The sequence below is a fragment of the Leopardus geoffroyi genome, chromosome A1, assembly GCF_018350155.1.
Source record: "Leopardus geoffroyi isolate Oge1 chromosome A1, O.geoffroyi_Oge1_pat1.0, whole genome shotgun sequence".
NCBI lineage: Eukaryota > Metazoa > Chordata > Mammalia > Carnivora > Felidae > Leopardus > Leopardus geoffroyi.
In genome coordinates, this window is record NC_059326.1 from 133,719,307 (window position 1) to 133,732,375 (window position 13,069).

The 13,069-nt window shown below is 42.8% G+C and overlaps 1 protein-coding gene across 12 annotated transcripts in view; it reads left to right on the forward strand.

The window, feature by feature from the left end:
• Positions 1-13,069, forward strand: part of MAST4 (microtubule associated serine/threonine kinase family member 4) — a 568,735-nt gene that overhangs the window by 258,758 nt on the left and 296,908 nt on the right. For 6 of the 12 annotated variants that reach the window (XM_045494932.1, XM_045494941.1, XM_045494949.1 and 3 more), the window contains exon 4: positions 1,243-1,317. The exons of the other annotated variants lie outside the window; for them this stretch is intronic. In XM_045494932.1, coding sequence (XP_045350888.1) covers positions 1,243-1,317 — 75 coding nt within the window. The remainder of the gene's footprint in view (positions 1-1,242; positions 1,318-13,069) is intronic. 12 annotated transcript variants of the gene reach the window in all.

The window sequence follows — 13,069 nt, forward strand, 5'->3', positions numbered from 1 at the left end:
GGAAAGAATGCATGTTGGCAGGGCAGTGACTAGGAAAACCACAATCCTGACTTGCAGTGTGCTACTTAATGACATTTCCTTTCTGAAAGGTAAGCATTCTACTTTGGACACTGGAAATAGTGATTGTTGGCATTTCAAGTGGCTATGATTGATCCATATGTTAAAAGTAATTGAGCTGTTACTCCTAGAAGAAAAAGAATTCATAAGTATTGTAATATAGATACTGCCTTCTCGCCTAAGTAGGTCTTCTACTGGGATCTGTCAATAGGTCGGAGACAATGCTAACATTCATATGAGGGGCGTTTTGCTCCCTTCCTAGTCCCTCAGTTGGAACCGGGGCTTTAAGCCCAGGGAGTCTTTGAGACCTTCTCTCTCTGTTGCTTTGATCTCATCATCACTTCAGTTGATGCTCACAGTGGATCGTGTTTGCTGCTTAAATTCCTGAAAGAATGGAGATGTGAACCTCTATACAGTTTATGTGGACCCCGATTCTAATTTTTTTTTTTTTTTTTGGTAAATGTGTTTGGCATAGAATAAGCAAGGGGGAAGTATTAAGTCTTCCTGTGAGATCCATGTGTCCTGTATATATACAGGGGCATTAATAGGACTGGACTAAGGAAAGACCACCCTTCTATATAGATTACATTATTAGCTTAATGCTCAATCTTGACTGGAGCCAATAAGATTTAATTGCACTCAGGGACAGAGATTTTGGTGACTGTCAGACGCCAGGCATTCTGCCAGGATGATGCAGACAGGCCGCAGATTCTTCATGGTTTTGAAGAAGACTGTGATTCCTGTGTCATTTTGGTGATACCCAAAGGGGTGGCAAGAATGCCCCTTGAATGCCTTTTGTTATTCCAGGAAGATTGACTTCGTGCTCAGGGAAATCACATTCCAGTTTTCCTTGGTATCCTTGGAATATAATTAGAGACAGTAGCAGATAAGGGAAAAAAATGAAGATTTGGTGGGAAATGCCTGGATACTGGGCTGTGTTGATAACTTTATTACTCACATGTGTATATATATATAGGGCTCATTTTAACAAAAGGACTTGAACATGGTAGATGCTTCCTTGGGGGAAAACGTGGTGTTGTTGCTATTGGATATCAGCTAAAAGAAACAAGTACAGTGCCGTTAAACGCTGTCCCTCTCCCTTTTCTGACCATTTGCCATCATCCCACACCCCACCTTCTCCCCTTCCCATCTCTTGTTCATGCCCCATCTTCCATTCACTGTCAGGAAGGGCAGCCTCCGAAGAGCCATTTCAACTCCGCCCGACATCGGCAGAGACTAGTGGACCCAGCTGCTTCAAAAGTGAGTGTGTCCCGTTGTCCCAGGCGGCGGGTGTGCATGGTGGTGTGGTTCCTCTGTGCAAAATGAGGCTGTGGGGTTTTACATATGCTGGTGTATTTGAAGCTCTTAGAGGAAGCAAAGTCTGCGCTATGAATTCAAGACCATCCGTACCAGCAGAGTTCTGGTTTTAACAACCAGCCCTGAAAACAAACAAAACCCTGATACATAGCATTTGCTGGTTTCTGTCGATACTCCTACCACAGCCAATTTCAAGTACTGCTGTGACAAAACTGACCTCAGAGGTGGAAAGAGATGCCTGGTAGAGCATATGCACATAGTTTTTCTACCATAGAGATGAAATTGACATAAGCCCTAGTAAAATATAACAAAATAATTAGGCAGTGAATCAGGTTTTTAAAAAAACATTTTTTTAATATATGTTTACTTTTGAGAGAGAGACACTGCACGAGCGGAGGGTGGCGGCGGGGGGGGGGGGGGGGCGGCAGAGAGAGAGGGAGACACAGAATCTGAAGCAGGCTCCAGGCTCTGAGCTGTCAGCAAAGAGCCCAAGGCAGGGACTTGAACTCACTAACTGCAAGATCATGACCTGAGCTGAAGTCGGACGCATAACTAAGTCACCCAGGTGCCCCAAAAGTGAATCAGTTTTAAATATCTATTACCTTTGTTTTCACTATAATGTATTTAATTATGAATTTAGATATTTTTTAAAATAATTTTTTAATGTTTGTTTATTTTTGAGAGAGAGAGAGAGAGAGAGAGAGGGCACAAGCAGGGGAGGGACAGAGAGTGGGAGACACAGAATCTGAAGCAGGCTCCAGGCTCTGAGCTGTCAACACAGAGCCCAAGGCGAGGCTCAAACTCACGAACTGCGAGATTATGACCTGAGCCGAAGTGGGACGCTTAACTGACTGAGTCAGCCAGGTGCCCCTCAGTTTAGATATTATTAATTCATAAAAATGGCTGTGTTCAACAGCAGACGTGTACAACTCCTAAGGTATTGAGACTTGGTGAGGGTGGGCTCCAGGGTTACATTTCTGTGTTATATATTTGTTGAGAATACTCTTATGACAGTTTGGTCATGCTCCAGTCTTAGGTTCCCTTTAATAAATAGCAGGAGCCACAGAAGAGTGGCTGAGGTTTTGGGTAAAGCTTACTGATCCCACACACCTCGAGTGTGCCTCCTGCACACAGACTTTCAGTAAGCAAACATGTACCAGCAAACGGGCACAAAGCATTCCTGTAGCCTGTCCTGTGAACCTGTCCTGTCCTGGTGAAATCCCTGCTCTCTGGCCTCCAGCCAGATCTTTTCAGCAAATTCCACTCAAGGTCAGTGACCTAACAACTTTACAGAGGCAGGATTCTCTTGCCTTTGTAATGGGCATCTAACAACAGGGTCCCTTGACCCAGCTGCTGGATATAAGGCCATTGAGCCTTTGGTCCTCAGGTACCAGTCCTGAGAGTAGAAGTTCCAGACTTCCCTAGATTCTTTTTTTTTTTTTTTTAAGTTTACTTATTTTTTTTAAATTTTTTAAAAAATGTTTTATTTATTTTTGAGACAGAGAGAGACAGAGCAATGAACGGGGGAGAGTCAGAGAGAGAGGGAGACACAGAATCTGAAGCAGGCTCCAGGCTCTGAGCTGTCAGCACAGAGCCCGACGCGGGGCTCGAACCCATGGACCGTGAGATCATGACCTGAGCCAAAGTCGGATGCTTAACCGACTGAGCCACCCAGGTGCCCCTAAAGTTTACTTATTTTTGAGAGACAGCGAGCACACAGGGAAGGGCGGATAGAAATAGAGAGAGACAGAGAGAGAGAGAGAGAGAGAGAGAGAGAGAATCCCAAGCAGGCTCTGCGCTGTCAGCGTGGAGCCTGACACGGGACTTGAACTCGCAAACTGTGAGAGTATGACTTGAGCTGAAATCACGAGTCAGATGCTTAACTGAGCCACTCAGGTGCCCCAAGGCTTCCCTAGGTTCTTAAGCCCTGTTCTTGCCAGAATAAAGAATATCTCTAAATTGATTTTGCCTCCTTACCTTAAATACCACTAGTTTCAACAATGAGAGCCTGTTTATTACACCCATTATGCCAATCCGGAAGCCACTGATTTTGACTTCAGCAATGAAAACCCATTTCGTGATGCCAATTGGCAAAACCTCTAGTGTTGACTGAAATGTGGATACCTCTGATGTAACACTAGTTGACCACTCTGGGGTAGTAAATTGTGATCAGGGCCACTGACAGTGGTTTAGGGGATAAATCTAACCAATGCATAAAATTACATTGCTTATGCTGAAATATTTGGAAGTGGACTCCAGATGTCATAGCCCTTTGTTACATTTGTTAAATGCCTAGGGCGTCCCCTCCCCAAGCTCCTTCAGATGATTTGCTTTGGTTCATAACGCTTGTGATTAAGTCACGGAAGTTCTCTTGGTGTGTGAGGGGAAGAAATAAGCCAGCTTTGAGTAAGTTGGATGGTTTCATCATGTCAGAAGTGAATTTTGCTGAAGTAGAGCACAGGTCAGAATATACGAGGTCTTTCTTGGACCGCACCTAAGAGTTTTAGCTATTGAGGTACTAACGCATCATGTTATACCCAGTAGGTCCCCTTGGTCAATGGTGTTCTAAGGACTCCACTCAGCATGTGCTTTTGTTCCTCCTCTTTGTTTCTTCTCGTATTCCTTTCATTCTTCCTTGGCATTTTTAGAAATACTGTGCCTCACCATGCAGTGTATTCCCTATTACACTACAGGTTACCTGATTTTCTTTTAATGGCGGCGAGACTCTTTTTGTTGTTTTGTTTTGAGCAAGAGTCATGGCTTCTTTTTCTAGATAGACTTTAAGAGGAAGTCATCAGACTACTGTAAATAAGTTACCTGGTGCCTTAATGTGCTATGTGAATAGGTTCAGCCATGTTGCCAAATAAAGTTTAAGGGTCGAGTCCTTTTCTCCCCCAAATGCCGCAGTACTAGAAATTTGAGAAGAGCCTAAAAATATTTACATAGGAAGTGATGGGGGAAACCACTGTTAGCTGTGTGGATATGTTACTTGGACAATAAATAGCAAATGGAAATGTGCATCTGTGTAGCCGGTGACCTTTCATTATAAGCACATTGCTTTAGAATCTGCACTGTATCATTTTCAATTCAGTAACCTGAGCTGTAGTAAAGAGCTCTTGCAAATTACAGGTGCCCACCTTCTGGGGGTCAGAAACAATTTATGGTAAACCAGCTGCCAGATCTCTTGAGGGCACTGATTTTGTTGGGAGTCGGTGTTGTGTAATCTTGAAGGAAGTGTGATCAGGTAGAAATGTTCAGTTTCCCTACAGCAGAGTTAGGTGGTGGAAGAATATACTAGCCTGGGCTATGCATTGGGACTTGCCATAAACCAGCTTTTGGGGTAGCCATTTAACACTGAGCCCCCATTGCTCTAGATTTCTCATCTGTTAAATGAGAGTATATGAAATGTTCTCTTCATCAAGCCAAGCAATTATTTTTCTTTTCCCTCAAGGCTATTTATAACTAGTCACTTCACCATTTAGTCTGAGATTTTTGAATGGCATTTCTCAGTCCTAAAGCCCATCTATCTACCAATGACATCATTCCTCATTACTTGCAAAGCATTATTATTAGGAGTCTCCTATCAGTGTCTTCAGTGGAAGTTAATTTTTAGAACAGAATTATGTTAAAGCTATGGGGAAAATATGGACCAGACATAAGGGGCTCATTGTCTGCTCAAGGAATTGGCTTTTTTTTTTTTTTTTTCAGTCTGGATTTTTTTTTTTTCTCTCAGTCTTAGAAAGGCTTTTGTGCTTTAAGTATAGGAAAACAAGCTTTTAAATCTGTTTTATTTGAATAAGAGTAAAGGGGTAGGAAGAAATCAAAGGTAAGTAATGTACCTCTGATTGGCTAAGCTTGTCCTCTGGGAATTTCTAAAATGTCTTTCACTTTGAGAATATGCTCACCTGTCTATCCCACAGTATGAATGCTCTAACACAGTAAATGAACAAAGAATGAAGCAAAACGAGCACTAGGAATAATAGTTCAAAGACCACAGTGCAGTTATTTGTGGAGCTGGTAAAGGCCTCTGTTAAATAAAAATCAATTTGATATGGGAGCATCAGGGACATGATCTGGGGAGACGGGAGGTCCACGAGGAAAGAACACAGGAGAAAACAGAGGATTACTTTTCAAATCCTCTGGCATTTCAGCACAAAAGGATGATGAAGAGTTATTCTCAATGAGCTGTCATTTTCTGTTGGTGGCTTTGCTGATCCAGAATAAATAGGTTCATAAAGATCGTACTTAAAATTAGAGCATGTGAGAGTAAATAGTGGTAGGCATAGCATCTAATTAATTTCAAAACCAGAAGGTATTGGAGCATTCTGTCCTCTTTTATTTTATTTTTTATTTTTTAATGTTTATTTATTTTTGACAGAGAGAGAGAGACAGAGCATGAGCGGGGGAGAGGTACAGAGAGAGGGAGACACAGAATCCAAAGCAGGCTCTAGGCTCTGAGCTGTCAGCACAGAGCCGGACGCGGGGCTCAAATTCACAGACCGCGAGATGGTGACCTGAGCTGAAGTTGGACGCTCAACCAACTGAGCCACCCAGGCGCCCCTTATTCTGTCCTCTTTTAAAAAACAAACCAAACTTACCCTGAATGCACAGATCATCCAACTACCAAAAACCCACATATAATTCTAAAATATATTGTTTTAGTCTGCTGTCGGGCCTGAAAATACTTTATACTAATTCTCAGCAATTTCTCTACCTTTTTTTAATGAGAATAAGGTTTATAAAACCTGGGCTCCCCTGCTGGGAAAATCAGCCCAGAGCTATCTCAGAGCAGATGGTCTTCTTTTCTCATGACCATAAACATTTTAAGATTGATCCTTGTTTCACTTTTTTACCTGTCTGAAGAGTAAATGTCTTGGAGACCTTAGAAACCAGAAGAGGCAAGAAGCTATGGTGAGCAGAGTTCACAGTTGCATAGATGATGTGGAATAATGGCAATTTGAAATCAGGGCATTGTGTTTCTGTCTGTAATAGCAAAAAAAAAAAAAAAAAAAAAAAAAAAAAAAAGGTTGATTGTTGAACACTAAGGGATTTGGTATTAAAACATCTACATTTTGAGCCTTATTATGTATGGAGTTGCTGGATGGTAATGAATACACGTTCCTAGTCCCAGGGATTTCAAGTGTTAAAGAGTAATTTCTTTTTTGGAGGATGTAGTACTTGTTACCGTAGTTTAAGGAGGTTGGAAGACGAGGAAAGGGTTGGAGAGACCCGTTGGTGTCATGATTGTGGGAGTATTTTAGTCGCATGAAGTGTTGTATTGTGTAAACTTTTTTTACAAAGGCTTTTAGAGGTGGTAGATTTCCATCAGAAATTTTCGAGGCAGTTTATAGTTTCTGTTTGTTTTCACATCAGCCATCTACAAATTAACGTTGGTGACACTTAAAATGGGCAGGAGTCCATATGTGAAACTTACCAGCTGTGTCTTTGGACCACCCATCGAAAGAAAGCCTCAGTTTCCTCCTCTGAAAATTGAGGAACAAAATAATACCCGTCTTCTCAGATTGTTTTGAGGAGTAAATGAGATCATGGATGAAAAGTTATTCCCACACCTTGAAGTTATGATTACTGTTATCATGGTTGTTATTTAATTATTATTCAACCAGAGTTTTTTTCTTATTTTGTAAAATAAAGGGTTATTTTACACCAGCTGATTGTCTGCATTGTTAAAAGTGTGTACTTAGGAATGCGTACCATACACTCAGCAGTCTGTTAGGTGTGGAGGAATGTACCTCACAGGACTGGCTGCTTACCTTCAGGAATGTAATATAATTAGCAAATAAATAAAGCCAAGGCAATAATAAATTGTGTGGTAAACAGTATTAGTGCGGTATTGATTTTGAATCGAAATCTGTGAGTGGCAATCAGAAAAGGCCGCCTAGAGCTCGTGAATTTTCATCTGGTCTTGAAGGAGGAACAGGACATTGTAAGCAGCATGAATGTAGACATGAACATTCCATACTGCCCACAGTTAAGTTGTCCGCCAGACCGGAATGGAGGGAGTGTGACGCGAGATTGGCAGGGAAGGCATGGCCTTGAGGTGACCCTCCTTGGGGGGGGGGGGTGCACACAGGCTTTGAGATCAGGCAGATGTGTACTGGCTAGGAGGCTGAGGGAAAGGCTCGTCTTTCCTCATCAGTACACTGGGGGAATAATACTCTCTCCCTCATCACGAAGGTTGTTGTACCAAAGTGGCCTCTTGCAGCCATCCCATAGAGTTGGAAGGCTGTTTAGGGGAGTAGACTGGCAGCTCTTAGTTGAACTGGGCGTGGTCTGCCCCACGGCCCAGCCGTCTCAATCTGGCAAAAGTGGCCTCTGTCCAAGGACATGTGCACAGATGGTTCTTGCAACACTGTCGTTCCAGAAAGTTTGGGGGCATTGTGGGTGTACACAGTTGAGAGTGTGACTGAGAAAATAGGCTGGATGCCTCTGTGTAACGCCCAGTGGTTGGAAACAGCAGCCGGGAGGCCTGTAGCGATGAGGAAAGAGCCTAAAACATGTCACTATGTGTAAACAAGTTTAAAAATTCACTTCTCTACTACCGCACTTTGATTGTCAATTAAAAATAGATGCACAGCAGAGCGCCTGGGTGGCTCAGTCGGCGCCTGGCTGCAGCGTCGAACGTTGGCTCAGGTCATGATCCCATGGTTTCTGGGTTCAAGCCCCGTGTCAGGCTCTGTGCTGACAGCTCAGAGCCTGGAGCCTGCTTCGGATTCTGTGTCTCCCTCTCTCTCTGCCCCTCCCCCACTCGTGCTCGCCTCTCTCTCAAAAATAAATAAACATTAAAAAATAAAATAAATAGACACACACCATGTAATTGACATTTTTCTGGAATTCATACAGATAGCTGAATACCCATCCAGGGCATGTGAAAGGTTGCTTGGTGTCTGGGAATGAGTGGAAAGTAGTGTCAAGTAAATAAGCTGACGGGTAACCATCAGGAGCTCTGGGCTGAACAGAATGATAAAATCTACCCTATCTTCTCCACTTGAATGTCCGCAAGCCACCGCCATCTTAGGCCAGGAGGTAACGTTGTAGCGGAGACTCGTATGCTGCGCAAGTGAAATCAGCTTGGTGTGAGGGGAGGATTGCTACCACAGATCCTGGGATAGCTAACACACAGCCCTGGCGTGTGCCCCACATGGTTCTGGGTGCTTTATACCCTGGGCTAATTCCTTCAGTCCTCACAGCAACCTTAGGAGGGTGGTACCTTAAGCACCATTTTGTGGGCGAAGAAACTGAGGCATGTTCTGAGCTCAGATTGCCTACGCAAGATCCCACAGCTAATAAGTCAGAAGCCAGCATTCAAACCCAGTCAGTTTGGCTTGGAGTCCCAAAATTCAACGTGAGATTCTTCTTGGCCATGAAGAAAAGAATGAATCACTTGTAATGTGGGAAGACATGATGCTGTGAGTGTGAGGTCTCTTGTCATAGCTGAGGGAGGCAGGAATAGAGAATTTCCCATACATGGTGCCCTAGGCACGTGTCTGGCAGTTGGAACTTTGTGGACACTTTTGTTTTTCATCGTGTATGTTGAGTGTCTCCATGTATATCATACTTTATGATGAAATATCTTACACATTCCGAAGTATACAGCTTGATGAATTTCTACAAACTGAACAATCCTGTGCAGTGAGCATCCAGATCTGGAAACAGAACAGGATGGGCGACCCCACTAAACAAAAACTTCTGTCATTTTTACTGGGCACTAAGTTATGATGCTGGAGAACAGCCTCATGAGGACTATAAGCCTTTACAAGCAAAAACAATCGAAATATAAAACGTTCTAAAAAATTGCTGCAGTGGTTGGGTATTTCTAAAGAATAAGAAAAAAAAACCCTACTTTTCATTGATTTTACCACAGTGAGTTGCTTCTGTGAGGTCTGACTGAGGAGCGGAGACAACTCGTGAGGGAAAGCAGGGAGGTCTTTCAGTGAATTGCCGGCAACCTCCTGTTATTAAAGCGTACAAGAAATGGAGCAGTGGACGTTAGTGAGACATAAATAGATAAAAGCTACTATGATTTGGATCATAAGGAGGATCTTCTAATGGGCAGATCAATGATATTTTCATCTCTGCTGTCAGTTTTTTCAACTCTATTGGGCAGCCATCTTTGATGTTCACTCTCAACTCCTGAGGGCCCCATTGGTCAGCTATGACAAGAGACCTCACATTCAGAGCATCATGTCTTCCTACATTACAAATGATTCATTCTTTTCTTCATGGCCGAGAAGAATCTCACGTTGAATTTTGGGACTACGCTTATATGGTGATCTTCTCTCCGGCAACCTGTGTCCAGTTCACTGCCTCTGGCAGGAGAGCACAGAGAAGTTAAACAACTCGTACAAGGTCACAGAGCTAGGACAAGGGGAAGCCAGGGCTCAGAAGCAATTAGTCCCTGTACTTGGCCTCCATGTTATACGCTTGGCCACCACCATCGTAGTGATGTGGTTTGAAGTGTTCTGGTTCGGAGCTGCTGGCCAAGAAAGAATTCTTCAGTGCAGAAAGGTGGTTTTATTACAGCATGGGGACAGGACCCGTGTGCAGAAAGAGCTGGCCTGGGGTTGTGAGGAGTGACTGAGGAGTTAAGATTTTCTGTCCTGTGGAGGGGAAGGTGGTGTCAGGGTCCCAGGAAATTGAGTCTCTAGGTTCCTGGAAGGTTGGCTATTGATAAAATTCCTTTTTCCCCATGTAAATCATTAAGACAGTTGCAGACTGATGGAGGCTCATGTCCTGCATGACTGTGATCTCTACGTTAACCATTTGTTTTTCCCCTTTCCTTGGTTCTTGGGCAGCCAGGAGTGCCTGAGGAATGTCACACATGTCCCGCCTTGGATGGGGCATGGGGAGGGTCGCAGAGGGATAGCTTGTGCTTTGTCCTCAGCTTGCCTTTTGCTCTCTCATCGTTAGGAGGGGCTCTGCCTCTTTCCCAGGGGGTGCCCTGTACCTGCCAGTATTTCTCAGGGTTCACAAGGAAGGCATCCGCTATCCTTAAGGTGTTGTTCTTTTTGCCTCAAGTGCCAGATACATCCCTTGGCCTACATACCACTCTCTTCCATCTGGTCATCCGCTGCTATAAATCTCTGTATTGCTGCAAAGTGTCTGAAAAGTGTTTATGCTCCTTATCGTTGCTGTGTGTGTTTATCCCAATTTATGACGATTTTGGCTTTGACAGAATTCCATACTCCTCTAACAATTCAGTGAAAAATCGGGCAACAGGCACCCCATATTTTTTTTTAATCCTAACATCTCTATACTTAGACACATACAAGCGATTCTGAGGGAAGTGGATTCTACTCATTCTGTAAGGTGTGATATAAAACCACTACTAAAGCATTCATATTACGGTGCTAAAACGTATCTTTTGGAATTCAATGCCAGTAGAATATGCTTAGCATCCTTTTTATAGTCAGATATTGGGACTTCGTGTTCTGATTGAAGGTTAGTACAGACTGCTGCCTTTTGAAGAAATCCTACCTAGTCTTTTAAAACATATTTTTACTGAGATATGACATATATTAAAAATTTTTTCAACGTTTATTCATTTTTGAAACAGACAGAACATGATTGGGGAGGGGCAGAGAGAGAGAGAGAGAGAGAGAGACAGACTCCAGGCTCCGAGCTGCCAGCACAGAGCCTGACGTGGGGCCTGAACCTACAGACCGTGAAATCATGACCTGAGCTGAAGTCAGACGCCTACCCGACTGAGCCAACCAGGCGCCCCAATATGACATATATTTTAAGCTTGATATTGTCCTACAGATCTTAGACATTGATTCTTCTGTAAGAGTGACACATACCCAGGGTGTCTGGGTGGCTTAATTGGTTAAGTGTCCAACTTTGGCTTAGGTCATGATCTCCTGGTTTGTGACTTCAAGCCCTGCATCGGGCTCTCTGCTGTCAGCACTGTGAGCAGAGAGCCCACTTGGGCTCCCCTGTCTCCCTTTCTCTCCCCTTCCTCCACTTGAGCTCTCTCTCAAAAATTAACATTAAAAGAAAAGAGTAACACGTACCCAAGATGTGCAGATGTCAGTGAACTTTTATAAGTGACTCTACTCATGTAACAGCCCCCCACAAAACAACAAAAACCCTAGTTTTCAGAGTTGCAGTTTTCAGAATGTTTTAAATTTCTATTGTTATTTTCAAAGTTTTATGTCTTTCCTGATACTGCTTTCCAGCACGTGATTCATTATCCAGTAAAAGGTATTTGGTTTTGTTTGCCTTTGATTTTAAGAAAAGGATGGAATTGGGTTTCAAAACACTGATAAAAAGAAGAACAAACATAAAGATCACGGTCAATGTGGTTTTCAGCATTTCCGTTGCTGGAATTTTTACTTTAAGTCTGCTTGCAATGTTGCGACTGAAAACATTAAGGAGGAGAAAATACTTCCTGTGGCCCCTTGGTCTTCCTGAAAGCAGATTCTTACAGCAGTGATCTTTCTCCAGTTGGTTTTTTTTTTTTTTTTTTTTTTTTTTTTTTCCCAGCTGGCAAAGGTTAAGTATGTATACATAGGTGAATTGAATGGTTGTAGCTCAGCATCTTTTGTCCTTACGTGGATTTTTTTCCCCCTAAAGGGCTTTAAAAAACTGTTAAATTACATTTGTTGACTTTTCTCAGAGTCATCAGAGACATGTGTGACACGTAAATGACCAAGATGAGATTACCAATTTATTTGGAGGAAGGGGGTAGGAAATCTTTTTAATTTGGAGGTGAAAAGATCACAGAATGGGTTAATAAGTACAGGTTATCCAGTTTGGCGCTAGATTTATGACGAATTACCGAAATCGTGCTTTTGTCTTCAAGGATTTCTGTATCCTGCTTGCCTCTATATTCCTCTAGCCCTTAGGCAAAAAGAAAAGCATAAACAGCATCGCTAAAAAAGTAATTTAGACATTTAGCCAGGCTATTCTTATCCTGTCTGGGGATTCTGTGGATCCTAGTGGTGTTTTGGAAGGACTTTGTTTCGTAGAATGCTTGGAAAGAGCATCCCCAGCAGCTCAGACACACTTGCTGGCTAATGCTCGCAGCCCAGGCTATCTTGTGGTAGGTGGATCGCGTATTTAGATAACCCCCATTGTCTGTTTTGACACTTGTACGTGAATTTTTGAGGGGTGGCAGTGCACTGTCATTGCATCACACACTTTTTCCTGCTTCCTGCTTCCTGCCTGCAAAAGAGATTTAACAGTGATGTGCCCAAGTATGGTTTTCTTTGTATTTATTCTCCTCAGGATTCACTGAGCCACTTGAATATGTGGATGGATGCCTTGCATCATTTTTTTTTTTTTGGACAGTCCTAGCCAGTGTCCTCTCAAATAAATGTCCTACCTCATTTTCTATCCGCTCCTTCTAGGACTCTGTGTATACCTACTTAAGCTGTTGGATATTGTCCCACGGGTCTTACAGGGACTTTTTAGCTTCTGGATTTGTTTTGTTTTGCTTCTCTTGGTGATTCATTTTGGAAAATACCTATCATTTTGACTTAAACTTTGCTCCGCCCACTTGGTGGTAAGTCCGTTTCATTCTGGTGTCTTATCTTTTAGTGTAGCCTTTTCCCTTTTGTTCTTCATTACATGACTGTAGTTTTTACCTCTGTATAGAAATCTCCTATATGTTTAATGATGTTGTTGTACATGTTTGCCCCTGTATCCTTTAGCATAGTTACTTTTGAGTCTTTGT